Genomic DNA, 19760 nt, shown 5'->3' on the forward strand with positions numbered 1-19760 from the left:
AGCTGTAATAGGAAACTGGTGTGCAGAATCAGATTTGTACTTCTTCATTTAAGAACGTAGGTTTTCAAACTTTTAACTATTTGTTCCTCGAGTAATTCATCTTCTTGTATCATACAGTGAAAATATATGACAGATTGTTGTATGTTTCCTGTACTGTATTTTTGGAAGACTCTCTCTTAGATGGTTAATACTGTTATGTATTTCCCATCATCAGGAATGCAATAAATGGCATCCTCTAATAAATCTAGTACTTTCATTACCATCCATCCTTACATTTTTGTAACTCCACCCTATTTGATTAACAGCCTTCTATTTTTTCTCTTGTGTTTTCTCCCTCTTGCCTGTTTGGCAATAGCCAATATACTGAAACCACTAGCTCTTCCTTGGAGATAAAGTAGAACCTCCAATGACAGGTACAATAATTGCCACATTTTCTTTTAACAAAACAATATTAGAAAGACCTCAACAAACTAAGCCAGATGACTAGATTTTGATATATAATCATCCTTAGGAGGAAGATGTAAAGTACAGTGTTCATGGTTACTAACTTTCTCAATTTTCCTTCCAATATCATGATCATGTGGCTGCAAGGAAGACCTTTTAAATCTGAATGTGAAATTCTGAGATAGAAAAGCAAATGAAAATTACCACATAGCAGATTTTAAGTTTCATGATTACTAGCTAAAATGAGAGGGCTTTTTTAGAATCTGACTTTTTTACAGATGGACACGTTTCTTTCACAGCAGGTACAGTAATGTTTTCTTTCCCCTTCCCATTTTTTTTGGTTCTTCTCCACATGCGTATAATAAAACACATGCTATTCATTATACAGTTTATGCAAAAGTAGGAGTTCCCTCTTACTGAACACACTAGCCCCTGGTCACCTTGACTATGAAATTTTTGATACACAAACTTCACTCTAATTTCTCCATCTCCAAAACTAGTTGTCATGAGGATAAGGTACCTTTCTGCTAAATGCAATGTCTGTTGTTGATGATAGCAACTTCAGCCTTAGCAATGGACAATGAATGCTTGCATGGTTCTACTGCTTGGTGCTAGCAGAGATACAAAAATTCAACATATTTTTCTCTGAATTATACTTGATGCTAAGGAAGAAAGTATTTGGTTGATCACTTAAAAAAAAGAAAGAAAAAAAAAAAAGAAAAAAAGGAAAAAAGCTAGCTTCATAGAAATATCTTCTGTGAATGGATTAACTTGTCTAAAATTTTTATGTTACTGCTGGGATACGGTTTTCAGGGTGGCATTTTAATCTCTTCAGTTATTTCGGTTTCACTAAATTTAATCTGAATTCACAGTATCCTGATTTACTAATGCATGATTTCGAAAAATCTGTGTTCTTGTGAGTTGTACAAATCCCTGATATTCACTTTAGATACTTGTAATTTAACAACCAGAAATAGAGGCAAGGCATTCCCTGCAAATGACTGCTGTGAATTCTACTATTTGTTTTCTGTAAGGCAACTCTGAGTTAATGTTAGTGTAACTATTTATTAAAAGATTTATTTTGGGGTAAGAAGTAGAAAATATCTGCCAGATGGAGAAAAAGATTGTAATAAAATTATAGCTATTTAAATAACCTATTATGTCAAAACTGATGTTTAAAATAAACAGTCTGCATATATCTGTTAGCCATTAAATATCTACGAACACTGGCCATATGAACTAAAACAAGATCTCTTCCCCTCCAGATCTCTCACACTAATAATTTTTATTTTAGTAATAACATATTTATGCATTGTCAATTACTGACACATCATTGTTGGGTGGAATCACTATGTATCAAAATTTCAATTGCTACCTGTATTTCAGGACAGGATTATTGGAGTAATTTAGGATTATCAGACTTCTGATATCATATATTAGATTATGTAATTCTGACATAGCCAGAAACAAGCCACAATGTCTTTCTCAAATCAGGACACTAACTCCCACTTCTTCTCCTATTCTATTTTTCACATTTTAAGAACAAAATCCAGCTTCATATACATGTATTTACCTTCTGTATTTTCCTGCCTGTCATTCTTACCTCCATGTCTCCTGTTGGTTTCTTCTCTCTATTCCCTAATCTATCTATCTATCTATCTATCTATCTATCTATCTATCTACCTATCTACCTACCTATCTACCTACCTACCTACCTAATATACCTACTATATTCCCAAATCGTAACAGTTGTTCCTATATGGAACAGGGACTCTCAGCCTTAGCATCTATTCACTTTATTTTAACACACAGTGCTGTCCATACAAAATCTCTAAGTAATTTTTAGGAATGGAATAAAAATCCCAACAGCATTAATGAAATTACCTTGTATATCCAACTCCATTTCCAACAGGTTGATTCCTCTAAACCTATACCTTATATCCCTCAAACCTCCAGTACACTGTGCTCAAACTCACCCTCTCTACTTTAGCCCTATGCTGCTCCCACTGTGTGCAGAAACAGCAGCTCAGGGGCAGGTTCTGTGGTGCATGGACTCCAAACCAGCTCAGAGGGACCTTGCCTCATACACTGCAAGCAAAGCTGTATGTATCAGTTTACTGTAAACAGTACAGTAGATCTCTTTTTCAAGCGTCTGCCAACTTAATCACTTCAGGATTCTCTGAGCACAACTAAAGATAAACTATTTAAAGATACTTCAGGTAATGCAAAATATTCTGCAGTTAAGGGAAGTAAATGAAAAAAAAATGTTGAGGCTACAAATCTAACTTTAAGATATTTTGTTCTGTTCAGGTTGCAAAGTTTCAGCATCACACTTGCTATCATAACACCTCATTGTTTGCTTTGCAGTTCTCAGATGCATTGCTTCTGCTCTGCTGTGCCTATTTTGGAGGTACAGAGAAAAACATGGGCTGTGTTGTGCTATTTTTTTTTTTTCATTTACAGGTCATTACTGTATAATATAAATTACACTTTACGTAGGATGAAATTACTTGCAAAATTCTATTGTATTTTCAAAGAATGAAAATCACAGTTTAAAATTTATGTGTTAATTATCAATGAAAACATTTAACATTTAGCCTTGTGAGATGAACTCATAAAGTAGAACCATCTCAAAGGAAACAACAGAATATTATTATTGTGTGCATGTGTTTTTTTAACCTTTACTTATATAGTTGAATATGTGAAAAATGATGGCAGTAAGCACAGATGTTGAGGAAAATATATTTACTAAAAAAAGACTAAATTATCTGAAGAGAAACAAAACCTAAAAAAAAAATATCCAAACCAACAAGCCATTAAAAATCTACTTAAAATGATATCAAGCTCTTTGTAAGGTAAACAAAACCATGTTGTATTAGGAAAAAAAAACAACAAACAAACAGAAATGTTCTTGATATGAATGTAATATTTTAACAAGTCATAGACATATACAGGCCAAAAGTTTTTAAGATGGAAATTCTGCTCTATGGTATTATTACACCCTATTGGGCTAAAGAATAGGTAGATTTACTATACAGATGTAGAAATTCTAATTTTACATTTATTGTGGCAGAATCAGAAAAAGACAACAAAGCTGCTTCAGTACAGGAGGACTTAGTAAAGTGTTTTTGCCAAGTGAATTTATGCAATAATCCTCGTATTTTGGTCAGAATTCAACATTTTTATCCCCTTTAAGTCACTGCAATGGCATACCAAATTTTCTTCTATGTAAAAGCAAAAAGTAGACAAAAAAGTAAAATTTTAAGTCTTAATCAGTAACATTGCTGAGCTCCAAAATCATGTCAGAATAACTACAAGTATTTCATGATGCTAAACATTAACCTACTAAATCTCTATTTTTTCATTTTAAGCTATAAATTTGACAGGAAGACCAATAGGTTTTTTTTGGTTTTTTTTTTTTTTTTTTTTTTTTTTTTTTTTGACCATATGATTGTGTTTATTTGTTTTGTTTTCTGGCTCTGATAACAAGATAGGGCTGGACCATCATGATTTAATTGTGTGTTAATTCAGTCCTCAAAAAGAATGTTTAGCCTGTTGAAGAGAAGGCTAGGGGGAGATCTCATCAATGTGCACTAATATCTGAAAGGAGGACATAAACAATACGGACCCAGTGGTGCCCAGTGACAGGACAAGAAGTAATCCCTTCCAACCTCAAACATTCAGTGATTATGGGAATAGTTGTGGGCTGTTCCTACACTGACTTCTTTTAAAAGAAACTGAATACAAAGTACGAACATTTTTCAGAATTCACGATAGCAATAGGTAGTTGGAATTCTATTTGGAATCAAATTGGCTACAACATTTGTGACGTAACTGCCCACAGTAGCATTATCTTCACTAATTCAAAGCCTTCTTTCCTTGACATTAGGTAGACTTTGTGGTTCAAATTGTTCAATCTGCTTTTAAGTAATTCTGTGTCTTTGCAAAGGTATAAAATGAACAGCATGAATCCAAAGCATGTGCATTAACTGCAGTGCTAAGCAGATGACTAACATAACAAAGTGGAAAGACCTAGAGGACTATTCATAAAGACCTAGAGGACTATTCATAAAGACAAGCTGGATACTGTAACAGTAATGAGATTGATTTCTAATTGAGGAAGTTGAATACTATCAAGTTGAGTAGTATAATAAATACTGTACAAGTTTATTTAAAGATAATACTATGCTGCGTATGCGACATGACTTTTTTGGTAGCACTGAAATAATGTTGCTAATTAATAAGGAATATAACTACAAAACTCATGTTTGGACACAAATTGGTAGTAAGAAAATCTTGTAATTTTTGGAAGAAACTTTAAATTACTTAAATTCCAAAAACTGCTTTCTAAGAAGTCATATTTGTCAACCACTCTTGTGGCTGGTCTCATACAAAAATGCCAAAAATATTACCAAATGTAATAATGCTTGTGATGGCCTATTACAGCCCACGACACTAATCTTCATGTATAGTGATGAAGCAGGTATCAGGACAACGTTACTGAAAATAATACCTTGAAGAAAGATGACCTGTTATATCCAGTAAGTCAAAATTATTATTATTTTTAAGTTCTTCAATTCTAATCACTGCAGTAAATAATTTGTAGAAATACACACAAGAAATAATGTGTTCTCTCATCAGAGTTTTTCTTCTTTTAATTAGGTCTGTATTTTTTTTTTTTGTATTATCTTCGCATTTTGCATTTAGTTTCAGAACAAATATATCTCTTTAAAAACACAGTGGTACCATATAGAAATGTAAACATTTGCATACGAAAACTGTGACTTTGAAAGGCATCTGATCATATTGTAGGTACAATCATTTTGTAACTCACTAGGATTTGTATATTGTACCTCCTCAGGCCTTTCTGAAAACCTCATCATTATTAGAATACGTCTTGCTTTATGTATTTTTGTATCTATTTCTATCATGTTTTTATTAAAAAAAAAAAAGCTATCTATGAGAAATTGTAGCTAATTGCTACAAACACATCTTAATACCCAATACCTAGTATACATCATATATGCCAACTTTTCAATCAGTTGATTCAGTTAGCAGTACATTAATAAACAATGGCATTTATTAATAATAATAATAAATATACAATATAAACTAGGCTTCATATGTATAACCAAAACTTGCAGTTATTGATATCTATTAGTAAATAATAATTTTATCTTCTTTTTCTTGTACTTAAGTTTTTTTTTTTTTTTAATTGTAAATACAAGGAAAACTAAACATAACTAAACAAAAAAAAAAGACTTTGTAGAAAGAAATCCTTTTAAGTGACTCTGACAACTCAGCAATTTATGTCTGTCTAACATTTATTTCAGATTAAAGGCTGGGTTAACCATGCCTGAACGGTATCAAACTGATAATCTCTTCCTGTCCTGGCGAACTGCTCTTATCATCAAAAGCAACCCCAACAGAGAACAAGGATAAAATACAAAAACTGTGCAATCTTGCTGTCAGTTTAAGTCTCAGATAGAGGTCAGTAAGTAAAAGCATGAGACAGTGACACCAGGGCACCTTGTGCCTCAATTAGTCCTGTTTGACTGCACTGCCATTTGAAAATGTGACAGCAACATTCTCCTCTCCTGACTACATAAACTAGCAAAGGTATTAAAAACCTATAAAAAAGACTACTGTGCTTGTGTGTACTTGTGCTTATAGAATGGTACTAGGTGGATTGGTTAGCTGTATCTAGGAGCTATGGAACAATATGTAAAATTAGATCTTGCTTATTTATTTATATTTAAATTTTAAAATAGTTATTGAGGCTAATGCTAGAATACTATTAAATAATAAAAATTCTGCTAAAATGGCCCACTAGTGATTATGCAAAGAGTTAGCCATACTTAAAAAAAAATCCTTCTCAAAAATAGGTTTGAAGAGAATAAAACCAAAATCATTAAAATTACAGTATTTTGAAGATTTTTCAAATCTGCAATTTGGTAAATGAATGTTTGGAAAAAAAAGTATAAACAACCCTGATAGCAACATTTGTATTTACAGTTAATATGCTCAAAAAAGGTCACTAGGAGAATAATACATAGGGAGTCAAAACATTTATTTGATACCAACTTCACAGAATCTCATACAACTACCCTCTCTTTTCCCATTTTGCTCTGAATACCAATCGTTTAGTTTTTGAACATGTATCTTTTAGTGAAAGTCTCTAACCTGCAACTTATGAAATGAAATAGCCAGAATGATACTATGATAACTATGACACTTGCTACCAAAAAAAAAAAAAAAGTACTTATAGTTCAGAAAAGCACTTCTAATATTTAAGACAACACAGCCTTGTATGGAAACAGTGGTAAGAAAGTACTAATAGATTATTTTATCGAGACTGTTTCATCATAGAAATTTATCACAGAAACTAGATTGATGAGGGATGAGGCCATAATGAAGACAATTTCCTCTGAGTACACTATTTTAAAGGACAGAAATTATCATTACACAAGTGTTTTGTTGCCTGGGCAGGACAAACAGGATACAATTGGAGTTCATGTAAGGGTATAAAGTTATTTCCAATGCAAATTAAAAAACTGTTCTATTTTTTCCAGCACAGATGTTCTTTGAATATTTGGTTGAAACTTCAATCACAGTTAAAACTTCAAGAAATGAAAATTCTGGTTTTAGACATTTCAAAATTTTATGTTAAATAAAAATATTGTGTTATACATTAAAAATCATCATTACAATGTGTCATCTATATGATAATAGAATAATATTTCTGTGTTTAAAAAAACACTTTATCAGAAGAATTCTGAACTGTAAAAACTTTTAAGTTGCATAAAAAGTATATCTACTGAGGCATAAATACATAATTAAAAACAATATGATAATCCATTTTCACATACATGTATTTGATTGTTCATATTTTTGATTGTTCAACATATTACAAATTAAGCCTGCCACACAATTCACATTAACTCAATTGGAATATATTACTTTTAAATTCATAGCATTATGTACAAAAATTTCACCCTGAAAGGTGATGACATCAATTCATTCTATCAATCCAGAATTTTTGTTATGGACTTTAATATGAATTCTGTTCTGCTAATGACTTTTTCTATGTATTTTGGTAATATTTCATAAATTGTGACACATCCTATATCTCCCTTGTTAGTACCAAAAAAAAAAAAAAAAAAAAAACAATATTGAATTTTAAAGCATAAAAGCTACATAACCTTAATTAACATTTTTTTTCATGTTATTTTATGCATACAGTAGGATACAACTTGGAATTTTTGAGATATTTTGAAGGAGCTTCACTGCAATTCAATTTTTATCTAGTAAAATATTTTTTTCTTTTAATATATATAAAATAAATAATTATCAGCACACCAAGTAAGTGTCATTAAAGAGTTTCATTAAAGAAAAAATATTTTAAATATGCTCCCAAAAGAGTTTTTGCAAATTATTTTGCAAAGTTTCAAATTCCTTCAAATGTCTATTTATTGAAAAACAGCTATGTTAAAGCTATTAATGAACACTGTATTTCTTAGGCCTTCTGGGTTGGCAAATCATTGCATTTTTAAAATCCAGTTAGAACTTTGAAATTTTCTTGTTTTCCTTTCATATTTATTTCCTATATCAACATCCATTGTTTTCCTGCGAAAACGATGGAACATGCAACTGTAAACTGGAGTCACTTTCAAAACTCCTCAAGACATTACTCAGTTGACAGTCTGAAATCATTACTTATCTCTGTATCCAATGTCTATCCCATTTCAGTGGAAAGACACTCCTTCAATTCAGTGTAACCATTCATGTAACCATTCAATCAAATACTTTTCATGCAACCTTTCTGTTGGTCTTTTTTTTTTTTTTTTTTTTTTTTTCACTCTGAAGCTCAAACAGGCTCACTGAAGCTATTCTGGAAAAAGCAAAATAAATATATCCTGTAAATTTCTAGCAAAATAGAATAATGATTTTTGGTTTTCTTTTTTTTTTTTTTTTTTTTCTAGACCTTTGCTTTAGAAGTTTGAACAAAAGGGTGTTTGAAGAGACAATTTAACACTGAATTTTTCTGTATTTGAAATTTATATCCTCTCATATAAATGGCTTCTAAAGCATCAGACTCTTCTCTGAACAAAAATAATCTAATTTGCTCCTGGATAAAAATCAAGAGTTTTGAATAAAGCAACCTGTCCACAAAGCAGTCTAACCAAATGAAATTGTCACAAACTTGTGAACTCCAGCTCCATGAGGACATATAACAAGGGCTTGATATCTGGAGGAGCATTATTAAGTAAAAGAAGTAGGAGAAAAAAAATAAAAAGCAACCCCAAAAAAAACAAAAAAAACTTTGTTGCATCTTGGAAGTTTCAGCTTAAGTCTGAGTTGTTGCTCAAATCAGTCTTTACCTTATCCCAGTGTATACTTTCCATCCAGAGCAGGCTCCACCAGACCAAAGATGTGAAGATATTAAGTTTAGCCAATTTGTAGTTATTAAGTTTAGCCTTAAATAAGTGGGTAACATCACAGATCTGAGATGAAATCCTTTTGTGCATAAATCACTGACGAGGGTCATGTCAACTTAAAAAAAAAGTCAGGATCCCTCCACAGAATTCAGCATTACTAACTACTACTAAGAACACACTTTCTTAAATTTTGCAAGTTTAAACATGAATTACCAGGAACAACTGACCTTCCATTAAGAATGTACTTTTTTTTCTTTTAAAACAAATTTTAAAGAGAAACAAAATATTAGAACTTACATTCAATATCAAGGTACATGCTCTTTTGGTGCCCACCAATTCTACTTGCAGCTTCACAGTCATATCTCCCTGAATCTGACAACTTCACATCTTTAATATGCAGTGACGATTTTCCATGCTGCCCTTTGACTTCTATACGGCCATCTGGGCTCTGTTTACATTGATTCAGGAAAAAGAAAGGTTTTATACATATATGTATATTTAAGTATGTTTTATATATTAAACACCACTGATAAGTATGACTGAAAGCATCTCTTCACCTGTGGTGAAGTTATTACTAACAGCTAAGCAATTTCTAAATTTGTCAAATGAATTAAAAATATATAGAAAAAAACGTTCTATTTTGAGGCACTATAATCATGTGAATAAGTACATGCTTAAAGGAACACTGTCAAGGCAAACCACCACATTTATCAATTTATGACTGGCACAATGAGTGACATACTCAAAACCTGTTTATTACCTCATTTATTTTGCTATGATGCTGCAGTTAATGAAAATACATATGTAAATTCATAGTATCACAGTTGGCATTGTCTCTCTTGACCTTAAAGTGCAACTGTGAAACTCAACAGAAATATCCCCCAACACTATGATCAAAATACAAATCCAGTCATGGATTTCTTATTTTCATTACTCATATTTTCTTGACAGAAGCTCAACATTGTTAAAAAAAAAAAAATCATGATTCATAAATACAACTCGAATTTCTGGATTTCATTTACATGTGATTGCATGGAAGAAGGTGGGGCTGAAAAATGAATACCAGCTTCTCTTTTTCTAGAAGACAAATTTTGTATTTATCAACTTGATAAAAATCCTTGGCTCCCCACGTCCCGACCCAAACCTATTTGTCTTTCAAGAGCATAAAAGAGGAGGGAAAACTAAATAAAACAGTTTAAAAAACTCTACTGTTTGACACTACAACTCCATGGAGTAGTATACCTGAGGGAAAAAAAAAATAGACAGTTATTTTTAATCTGGCTCTGTGTTTACTTGTTTTGTAGCTTTGGGAAATATAGCTTCTTTTTCATTTATTTTTTTCTTTCATTATAGAAAAAAAAATGTTGATACAAAATAGTGATGTTTACCTACCTTCATTATTGAGGAAGGTGAAGAAAAGAGGGAAAAACCGTAACTATTTATTTGTATTGCATTTAAACTTGAAGCATACTTTTATGTTCAATCCTATAAATATATACATTCACAAATATACAAATTGTTACCTCACTGAATGCAAGAAAAAATGCATACAATTTAGATTTAAAATATTCAAAATAAAGCTGTCATATAAAGTATATCAGATTTCTATGAAGGAGGAGTATCCCACATTAGAGTCCAAAGACACTGAATTTTGTTTCCTGTGAAAATCACACGGCATAGAGTAAAGTTAGGTTTAGTTATTTCATAACTAAAGGTATGAAATCCTAATGCAGGAGAAAATCTAAATTCCTCAGGATTGATAAAAATTAGTAAGATCACCCATCTCTTTTATCATTCCTAATGATGAAAATTCTGCTTTCATTTTACCTTTAAAAGATGAAAGAACAAAAATATGACGTTACTAGTAAACATGCTATACTACTGCAATACTGAATGTAACAATTTGGGGGGGGGATTTCTTGGTATAATTAAAATGCAATTTATTGAAAACAAAACAAAACAAAAGTTTTCTAATCTCTATATATTTTACAAGCACTTTGCATGGCATAGTTCATATCACTATTATTTAATTACTGATTATTTGTTTTTTAAAAAAAACTTTATCTACATTTACAACTGTAAATCTACTTTATTCATACTTAAAGTGTACATATACTTCAGCCATTTTCTGATTTTACTTTTGTTAGAAATATTTCTCCTAGAACTCACATTTTAAATTGTGAAAATAGATATGCTAAAACAACCTGTGACTGAGTCATAGATACAATACTACTTGGATAACAACAAAGTTGTTATTGGTTGTCTATTGGTTCAACACTAATAGCAAATTCTCTAATTCACTATATATTCACTATAATTAACTCCATACTTTCCAAAGAAGAGATATAAGTGTTACCTGATGTTAAGAAAAAAAATAAAGAGACTCACAAAGATCCTTAAAATTAAATAACTATTCCAGTAGATTCACTTTCTTGTTTCAGTTTATGCAATTATTTTCTAATATAGTTATATTTCTAATATTTTATAATATAAAATAACTTTGCTATGTAGACATTTGGTCTGTACCCAGAATAACTTTCTCATGTATAAGAAAACATATTTTATTCAAATACGAATATTTGAATACTGAAAAATATTAAATAGTGTAAACTATTAAATCTTAGGGAAAATATTTTTTTTCTCTTACTAGAGAAAATAAAACCTAATGAATACTCAGAAAGATAGGAGGTTTTTGATAACCACATCAACATGAAATACACGTTAAGAAGCATTTTGAGAGAGCTGCTTGGTTCATTTCAAAAAAGTGAGGTATTTTTGTTTATTCAGGTTATGCAAAGTCAAAAAAAAAAAAACAAATGCATAAAAATTGTAAACAATAAAATAATTTGACTTCATGACTCATAAAACATTGATATTCACTGAAATTAATTTCTAGTTATTTCAAAGGTGTCTGAAAATGATCTCTTCAAAATTGTTTATAAAATAATAAAAAATATGCAACAAGCTATTTTCTGCTACATTCCTCTGAACATGTATTCTCCTGTGGCTTCATGAACAGTTAAGGAAGTCCTGTTTCCTGGTCCTACTCTGAAGATGCATTGCAATAACACCTCAAAGCATTCAAGACTAAATGGTTACAATTCCATTCATTTTTCTGTAAATATGTTGAAATACTTTATTAAAATATACTGTGAGGCTAACATTCCTGAAAACAAAAAAAAATATGAAAGAAAACAAAAGTGAGTGCAAATACAGTCCAAGAAAATTCCATTAAAATTAAAAAACATACACATATTTTGAAATACTTTCCTATGCCTAGGCATGATTCCTAGAATATCACAGAGATTAACGCACGCATATAAAAAATGCTAGAGAAAAGAGGCTACGATGAATTGTCACTAGGATTTCAGCAATACCAGTAGGTCTGTATTATATCATTCCAACCGTATAAATTGGTTAACAGGAATGTAGGTAAATAAGCCAAATACATATTAGGATTATAGAAAAGGTACCATAACAGTACAATCATGCTGAAGCACAGCTCGGAAAGACCAGAGAAAAGACACAGAAGTTGACTACTGCAAAGAGCAATGAAGAATCTGGAACAAAAATATAACACACAGTTTTAGCCTTAAGCAAAAACTGAAACCACACTGGTTATATTTTCCTGCATTTCTAAATGGCATTAGCAAAATTGGAATATATAGGCAAAGGAGAAATCTGCATTCGTATTGACCCCTAATGTCAGTCTTTTTATCCAACTTTTAACAGCAAATACACAATGTCAGAGGGGCAGCCCTAACCTTGGGGCCTGTGACCATCAGAACTTGATAACCCTTGGTAATGTCTTTCTGAGGCTTAATTTGCTCCTGCACTGAGTATGGACAAAACACATTAGCACCAATTCTGGCACTGCAGCAGACCAGAACTGAAAGAGGCAGAGAAAGTGACATGGAAAAATGAAGTACACTGCATGTTCACGGTAGTCCTAAGTAGAGATCCACACTGGGAAAACACCATTGGAATTTCTACTGGTAAGAAGTCAAAATACAAATATAATCTCTATGAATGAATAATGTTAGTAACTCTCAAGTCTGCCTGACACAATAATGCCTCTTACTGAATTGGGATAAAATCTTTTTTTCCTTTCAAATACTGTAGTGGGAGAGATGCAAATATATATACTAAGGTGTTTTCTGCTAGATAGAATAAGTGCACATGCTTTTATTTCCTAGTAGCATTAAAGAATATAAAAAATAGACAAAACAAAACAAAACACAGACAACCAGAACAGCCTCTGTGGTTCAATAATCATGATTTCTGTTGATTCACTGAATTACTCTGTACAATAGCAGAATACGAATAATCAGTGAACTCTCAAAAACACACATGATCAGCACAGTTCCATACAGATACACATATTTCTCTACAGAGATCCATAAGTATTATTAACAATTGCTTACATGTAAAGACATTGGAAGTGTAATTTCAATTAATTGACTGTTCTGTGTACTGTACCTGCTATAGAAAAAAAAAAAAAAAAAAGAGAGAGAGAGAAAAAAAATAGTCCCGGAAGTGAGACTTTTATTTTTTTTTCTATTTTTTTTACAGCTTTTTGGAAATCGTAATAAAATCTCAGAAATCAAAATATTTTCCAATGACTGTTATTTGGAGAATGTTTTAATATTCATAAAACAATACTTGTTTGTTTTTTTACAAGCTTGTGACCACCACAGAGCTAGAAGACACAGGAAAGATCTTCAGCAGAGGTTTTTACAGAGTTGTGCTTACAATACAGCTGGATCTGTGACTTTATCCATATAAAACCCATCCCTTGAACAACAAAAAAAAATAGCCTAAACATCTTATATATTTTGAATACCTAATTCTCTGTCTTTACAGGTCTCTGAGAAAAAATATTAATAATGACAATATTGAACTATAAAAAATGACTTCTGAAAATTAAAAAAAAGGGATGAAATCTCTCTTTACTTGCAATATTCTTACTAAGAAAACATAGCTTAACCCAAAACAAATCATACAGTAATTATAAAATGGGAGCTATCTCATCACTTGAGATTAATTTTACAGATTCTATAAAAATAAATATATATTTAGAATATATATATATTTGATATTAAACTATTTTCATGGTGCACATGGTATTCTATTACCTGACTTTTTCTGTGATGCTTGTGCTTCCTGAACTTCTGACACGACCCACAGTTCCATACATGAATATTCCCCACCTCCTTACTGGCTAATGTGGACCTGACTGGTCACTGCACAGCTTCAAAACCACGTTCCAGAGCTCCCAAGGTAATACCAGAATGATGATAACCATGTATTTCAAGGGTTCCACATGTAGAAGAGGTATGCAGCTTTCAGGGTATGATTGCTAGAGGGAATAGCAATGTGATGAGAGTACAATACCCACAAAGAGATATGAGCAGCTTCTGGGACAGGATAACATATTCTGATACCATAGAGTGTTCAATCTGCACAATTCTATTGGCATCGTAGTTTAAAAGGTATAATTTCTCAGAAGGGGAGAATTAGCTGATTATGATGCTTAGAAATTGTCATTCTTTTTCAATTGTAGTAAGCTGTACTTGGGAAGAAGTGAATGGTGTGATTAGTGGTTGAGTTTGATTTATCAACCATTTCTCCAACGCCCACTGAGGAACTGTAGCATCAAATGAGATGAAGTTGTATGGCTGCCAAAATGTGCATTTTGAGCTAGCTGAAAGCAAGAGTGGAAGGTGAGAACAGATGCAGAAAGTGGTGCCTTGTTTGTTGCTGGATTTAGATAATATTACTTGGATGGTTAAAGCAGCTGTGACTTTGTGTTGATTATCTTCCCTCCTACAAAGTTTATGGTTTGTCTGATGAAGTACACCATCCCTTGAAGGCCAAGAGAAAGACTGATAGCAAAAAAAAAATCCTGCATATAAAATCTAGACAAGTTGAAACACCTGTTTGTTTGTTTTTTATTTTAAATTTTAAAGATTTGTTTGTGATCAAAGTGCCATTACTCTCCATGGCTATGCCACTGCACATCAGCTTTGCCTGTCACTATAGTTACCAAATATATCTTCTGACACCTTGTGTACTTTAGTGCTATTTTGGACACAGACTGCATGTGTTAGCAACAGAAAAGATGAATAGTGGCTTAGAATTCAGAGCGTTGTTTCTTTTGTAAAACATGGTACAACAGACTCAAGAACAGTCATTCCGAGAGCAAATAACTTCAGCAAAAACTTCAGCAGGATTTTTTCCAGTTCAAATTCAAAGGAGCTGCTGTAGATGTACATGGTAGAAGATCCACACACAGGGGAAAAAGAAGTGGAAAAAGAAAAAGGAATCAGTTTTAACTTTATGCCTAGTTCTTCCTTCTTCAGAGCAAATAGTCACAAATTGCCAAAGCAAGAACTCATTGTTGTCTTAGTTGTGTTCTGAGTATGTGTCATGGAATGTAAACAAATACTGATTATCAGAATCATCTTTGGAATTTCAAGAATCACAGATTTTAGGAAGCTTTCTGATTTCAGATTGTGTTGATATCCACACAGGAAGAAAACTTCAAAACAGGTACTTCAGTCTGACGTTTCTTTTATGTGATATTTAAGCAGATCATAATTGCACGTGAAACTGTTCCTTGAAGCAGCATGAAAGATAAGACCTTTCACAACCTAACATGCTGATACTAAATGATGATAAAATTCCAGAAGTCTATTAAATATGTGACCAGAAATTCCTAGTCTGAAAATCTACCTTTGATGATGAGAAAGGGCTGTTGGTCACAACAGCCATCATCGTGTAGAAGCTGATGGAAGCTCCCTTCTGGATTATGGATGGTATATTCACAATATTTCCCATTCTCTTCAGGTAAATGTATTCTATCCATGCACCTGTTGGAGACAGCAGAAAATTCCAGAGTATTGCTACGTGCCTTAAGGTCCAATGAATCAGAATAATGTTACAGTAGTGTCTTGGACTTCATTGATTTTTATAGGAGACCATGTGATTCTTTTAGAGCTGCAGCTCATTTAATTTCAGCATGCTGCAAATTCCTGAATTGGCTAGAAATTTGTCTTTCCACAAGGATGAAATTAATGAAGAACCCATTGTTTGTAGATATATAGTGTAACACCAGAAAAGTCACAAAAAAATTGTCTTGAAGAAAAAATACTGTTGTTTGGATTTTCTGTTCATCTGCAGGCATAGCAGCTACTCATAGAAATCATATTGAAAATTGTAGCAGGTTCTATGCACGTTGTTAACAGCACGTATAATCTCAAAAAAAAAATAATAAAGTATTCTTGCAAGCTTCATATAACTTTTAGAAATTATGATTTGATATTTGATTCATGACGGCATTTCTTTCAAACCTACGTTGTTAAGTAATGAGATGACACAGCATGTCTGATACACCAAAACCACATACTAAGACATAAGACAGAAAACTGAAGTTCTTTTCTTGGTTGGCTTTTACTCACAGAAGTGTATGAAAGAAAAATAACAGAGGAAATACGATTATCAGCCATTCAAGATTACTTCAACTGAAAATGCAAATCACAATAAAGAAACTGTTGATGATTACTAATGTCAAAAAATGTAGCATCATATGATAAAACCTTGTAGAGGGAAACATGCATTAGTGTTGGCCATAAAAATAACAATAGCAATCACAAACATGTTTAGAAGGATAACAGAAACATTACATCTGTCATAATTTCATATATACTTCGTAATTACAAATTCTGATTTTACTGATTTAAAAGACTTAGTGGTGTTATTCCTGAGAATGTCACTGATCTGATTCTATTGCAACTATGGTGCCATTAACAGATGACTCAGATTCAGACCAGCAAAATCATCAGGAATGAGACCAGCAAGCACAGTAGTCATATTAAATAAAAACAAAACAAAACAAAAAAACAAGCAATGCTCCCCCTCCTGCTTTTTACTATACAACTTTCTCTTATTTTAGGCAATGAAACCTTACTGCAATTTGATTCCTTGGTTAAACGAGAATGACACATAGGTGATTATATCCCAGCTTTGTAAAACTTTAAAATGATTGAGAAATGTTTGCAGCTTCATAACGAACTGGTCTAGGATTGGTATCTGCTAGCACAGACTCAAAATACTGTGATTTACCAGAATTTATTCTCCAGTGATTTCTCCAGAGAGTTCACTTGAAAAAAAGATATCATTATTAAATATATATGATTTATGTAGCAACAAGTATGGTTATTCAGATTAGAAACTTCAACCTCATCCTGTTTCTGTCCAGATCTATTCAAATCTTAAGTGAATATTACTTCAGCCATAGAAATAATTAGTATGATTAAACTATACGACCGTACTATGCTGAATTGCCCATACAGAGCTCACATGGTCAGGTAAAAAACTGTGAAAAGAACATGGAAACATCAAGTAATAGGATCCCAGCTTTCCTCCAGGTGGGCATTGTAGCCCAGTAAATATGATGTCACTATTACTAGTAAAGGCTCTGTATGGATCCAGCAGTGCATGGTCTCAGGACTTGCCAGGGGTTGACTTGGTATGAGGTGAGTTCAGTTTGCTTTAAGATTGCAAGTCTTAAAACAGCAAGTTACCTTGTCATCAGGTGACTACCTGAATTCATTTCTGCTTAGCTGTGTGCACCTTCCATGGCAAATGTCTAACTAATACACGTTACCTCTTTATCTTAATTGGGACTGGAGGAGGTGTCTTTGTGACTTTAAATAACTAACCAATGAAAATAATCAAGAAACTAATGAGAAGGAAAAAAAAAAAAAAGATCAACAAAAAAAAGAAAAAAAAAGAAGAAAAAAAAAACACCACTTTTAAGCTGCCTGCAGTACAAAATAGGCAAAAATAACTTCAACTTGACCCAAGGCAGGAAAGGAACCACAGTATTAGTTAGGTTTCATTTAAAGGTGTCAGGTTAAGCCATTTGTACTTTTCACTGGAGAAGAATTTAGGACGCTGATGAATTGTAAACCCTTCTCTCCATTTTTTATTGAGGAAAATTAGCACTCAACCACAGGTCTCAGGGGAGCACGGGAAAGGTGATTATAACAATGAGAAGAAAACTAGGAAGCCTTTGAATAACAACTTCAACTGTAAGGGTAATTATCTTTTTCTGTAGTACTTCTGTATCTTGGAGAAAAGTATTGGTAGTGTAACTGGACTAAGAATAATGTTTTGCTTTATTTTACTTAAATTGATAATGCATACTTGGATTAATAACAGATTCTTGGAAGGCTGTATACCCCTTTTGTGTCACAAAGCTCTTCTGTAAGAATATGAATTCATCTTTAAAATTACAACTACTCCAAGAACCTCAACCTGAACTTCATGCATTTGTAAAAACATGTATTTCATTTTCATATGACTTAGATTCAAACCATTATTCAGTTTAGCTTTAGTTGCAGGAATAACTGGTATGGTGAAGATAAGCAGTTATGTAATGCATGGAACAGCCCATACTGAGTAGCACTGCATCTGCTTTCTTCAAAACAAAAGCATCAGAATTTGAGCTTCTCTTACAGGTTTGTTCAGAAGCTGTATGCAGCTAGGGATCCTTTTCCGTTTTTCTGTAAAGGTGATTTATATTTTATTAAAATGACTATGGCTAGACAGCAGATAGGAAGTCTGTCTGGAAATTGGGATGAGGTGGAGCCCTGCAGGGAGATACAAGCAACAAGGCTTTCTTAGGGGAGGGAAAGGCACGGAAAGCAAGAAATGCATAACTCAAGTGGATGAGGGGCTGGGGAATTAGCTGCAACAGGACACAGATCCAAATGTCAGACCTCAAAGATCAAAAAATCTTTGCTCACAAACCCAGAGAAGTCTGTAGGGCTTTTTGCAACTCAAGAAACAACAGGAAATTATTGAAGTTGAAAGAAAAATGAAGAAAACTAGCTAACCTGAACAGATCTGAAAGGGCATGGGAACATTTGTTGTCAAGTTATCTATTATCATTCAACAGTTTCTCTATCTACATTGCCATGTTTATTTATATATACAGATACAAATAAAATATTATTCTGTAAAAATCAGTCAAATTCGGTGGAACCTATTATAGAAAAACTTGCTGCTACTAGTTTCAAACAAGTTGGACAGTAGACATTGCAACATTGCAGTACAAAAAATTTATATGTCATTCTGCTATGGAAGTATCACCCTGAGAAACCAAACCCTAGCACCAATCTACAGTTTATTTTGAGTTGGCTTATAGCATTTCTTACTGAACTGAACAAGTCAGGAAATTAAAGGAATATATATTACTGATTTAAATTACCAGGAGCTATGCATAGTACATTGCTTAAACAAACAGATCAGTAACAGCACACAAACTGAAGAGACCGTGTGGATAATGGTAATGAGTTTCTGGGTGAGGAAGGTGAGAAAGAGTATGTGAAATTGTTGAAGAAATCCTTCACCAAAGCAAGGGACCTTAGAGGGTGGTGCACTGGTGTACTGGGTTTATGTGGCAAGGTTTTGGCAACCAGGCTCCTGTATGAGGTGATGCCAAGGCTGCCCCATGCCAGCCCCAGATGGTCCCAGTCCCAGTCCCAGCCCCATGCCAGGCCCAGCTGGGCCCTGCAGCCAAGATGGTGGCGCCTCACCTAGGGGGCAGCCTGGGGAAGGAAGGGCAAACACTGGACGGCAGGGGGCAATGAGGGGAGTGGTGTGAGGAGTGGCCCTGCACAGATAGCAAGGGGAGAGGAGTAGGAGGGCAGAAGGTGCCCCAGGTGCCCAAGCAGATATGTCCCTGCAGCACGTGGAGGGACCATGCTGGAGCAGATCTCCACACAGGAGTCCATAGAGGACTGGTACAGCCTAAGGAGAGCCCACAATGGGGCATACCCCTGGCTGAACCTGCAGCCCTCGTGGGATCCA

General features: G+C 33.2%; 1 protein-coding gene across 5 annotated transcripts in view; it reads right to left on the minus strand.

The window, feature by feature from the left end:
- Window positions 1-19760, minus strand: part of NCAM2 (neural cell adhesion molecule 2) — a 290357-nt gene that overhangs the window by 88364 nt on the left and 182233 nt on the right. For all 5 annotated transcript variants that reach the window (XR_011098756.1, XM_068690047.1, XM_068690063.1 and 2 more), the window contains exon 9: window positions 9180-9330. Coding sequence is in view for 4 of the 5 variants with exons in the window: in XM_068690047.1 (XP_068546148.1) it covers window positions 9180-9330 (151 nt within the window). In the remaining variant the exon portion in view is untranslated. The remainder of the gene's footprint in view (window positions 1-9179; window positions 9331-19760) is intronic.

This window comes from Anas acuta, chromosome 1 (genome assembly GCF_963932015.1).
Source record: "Anas acuta chromosome 1, bAnaAcu1.1, whole genome shotgun sequence".
NCBI lineage: Eukaryota > Metazoa > Chordata > Aves > Anseriformes > Anatidae > Anas > Anas acuta.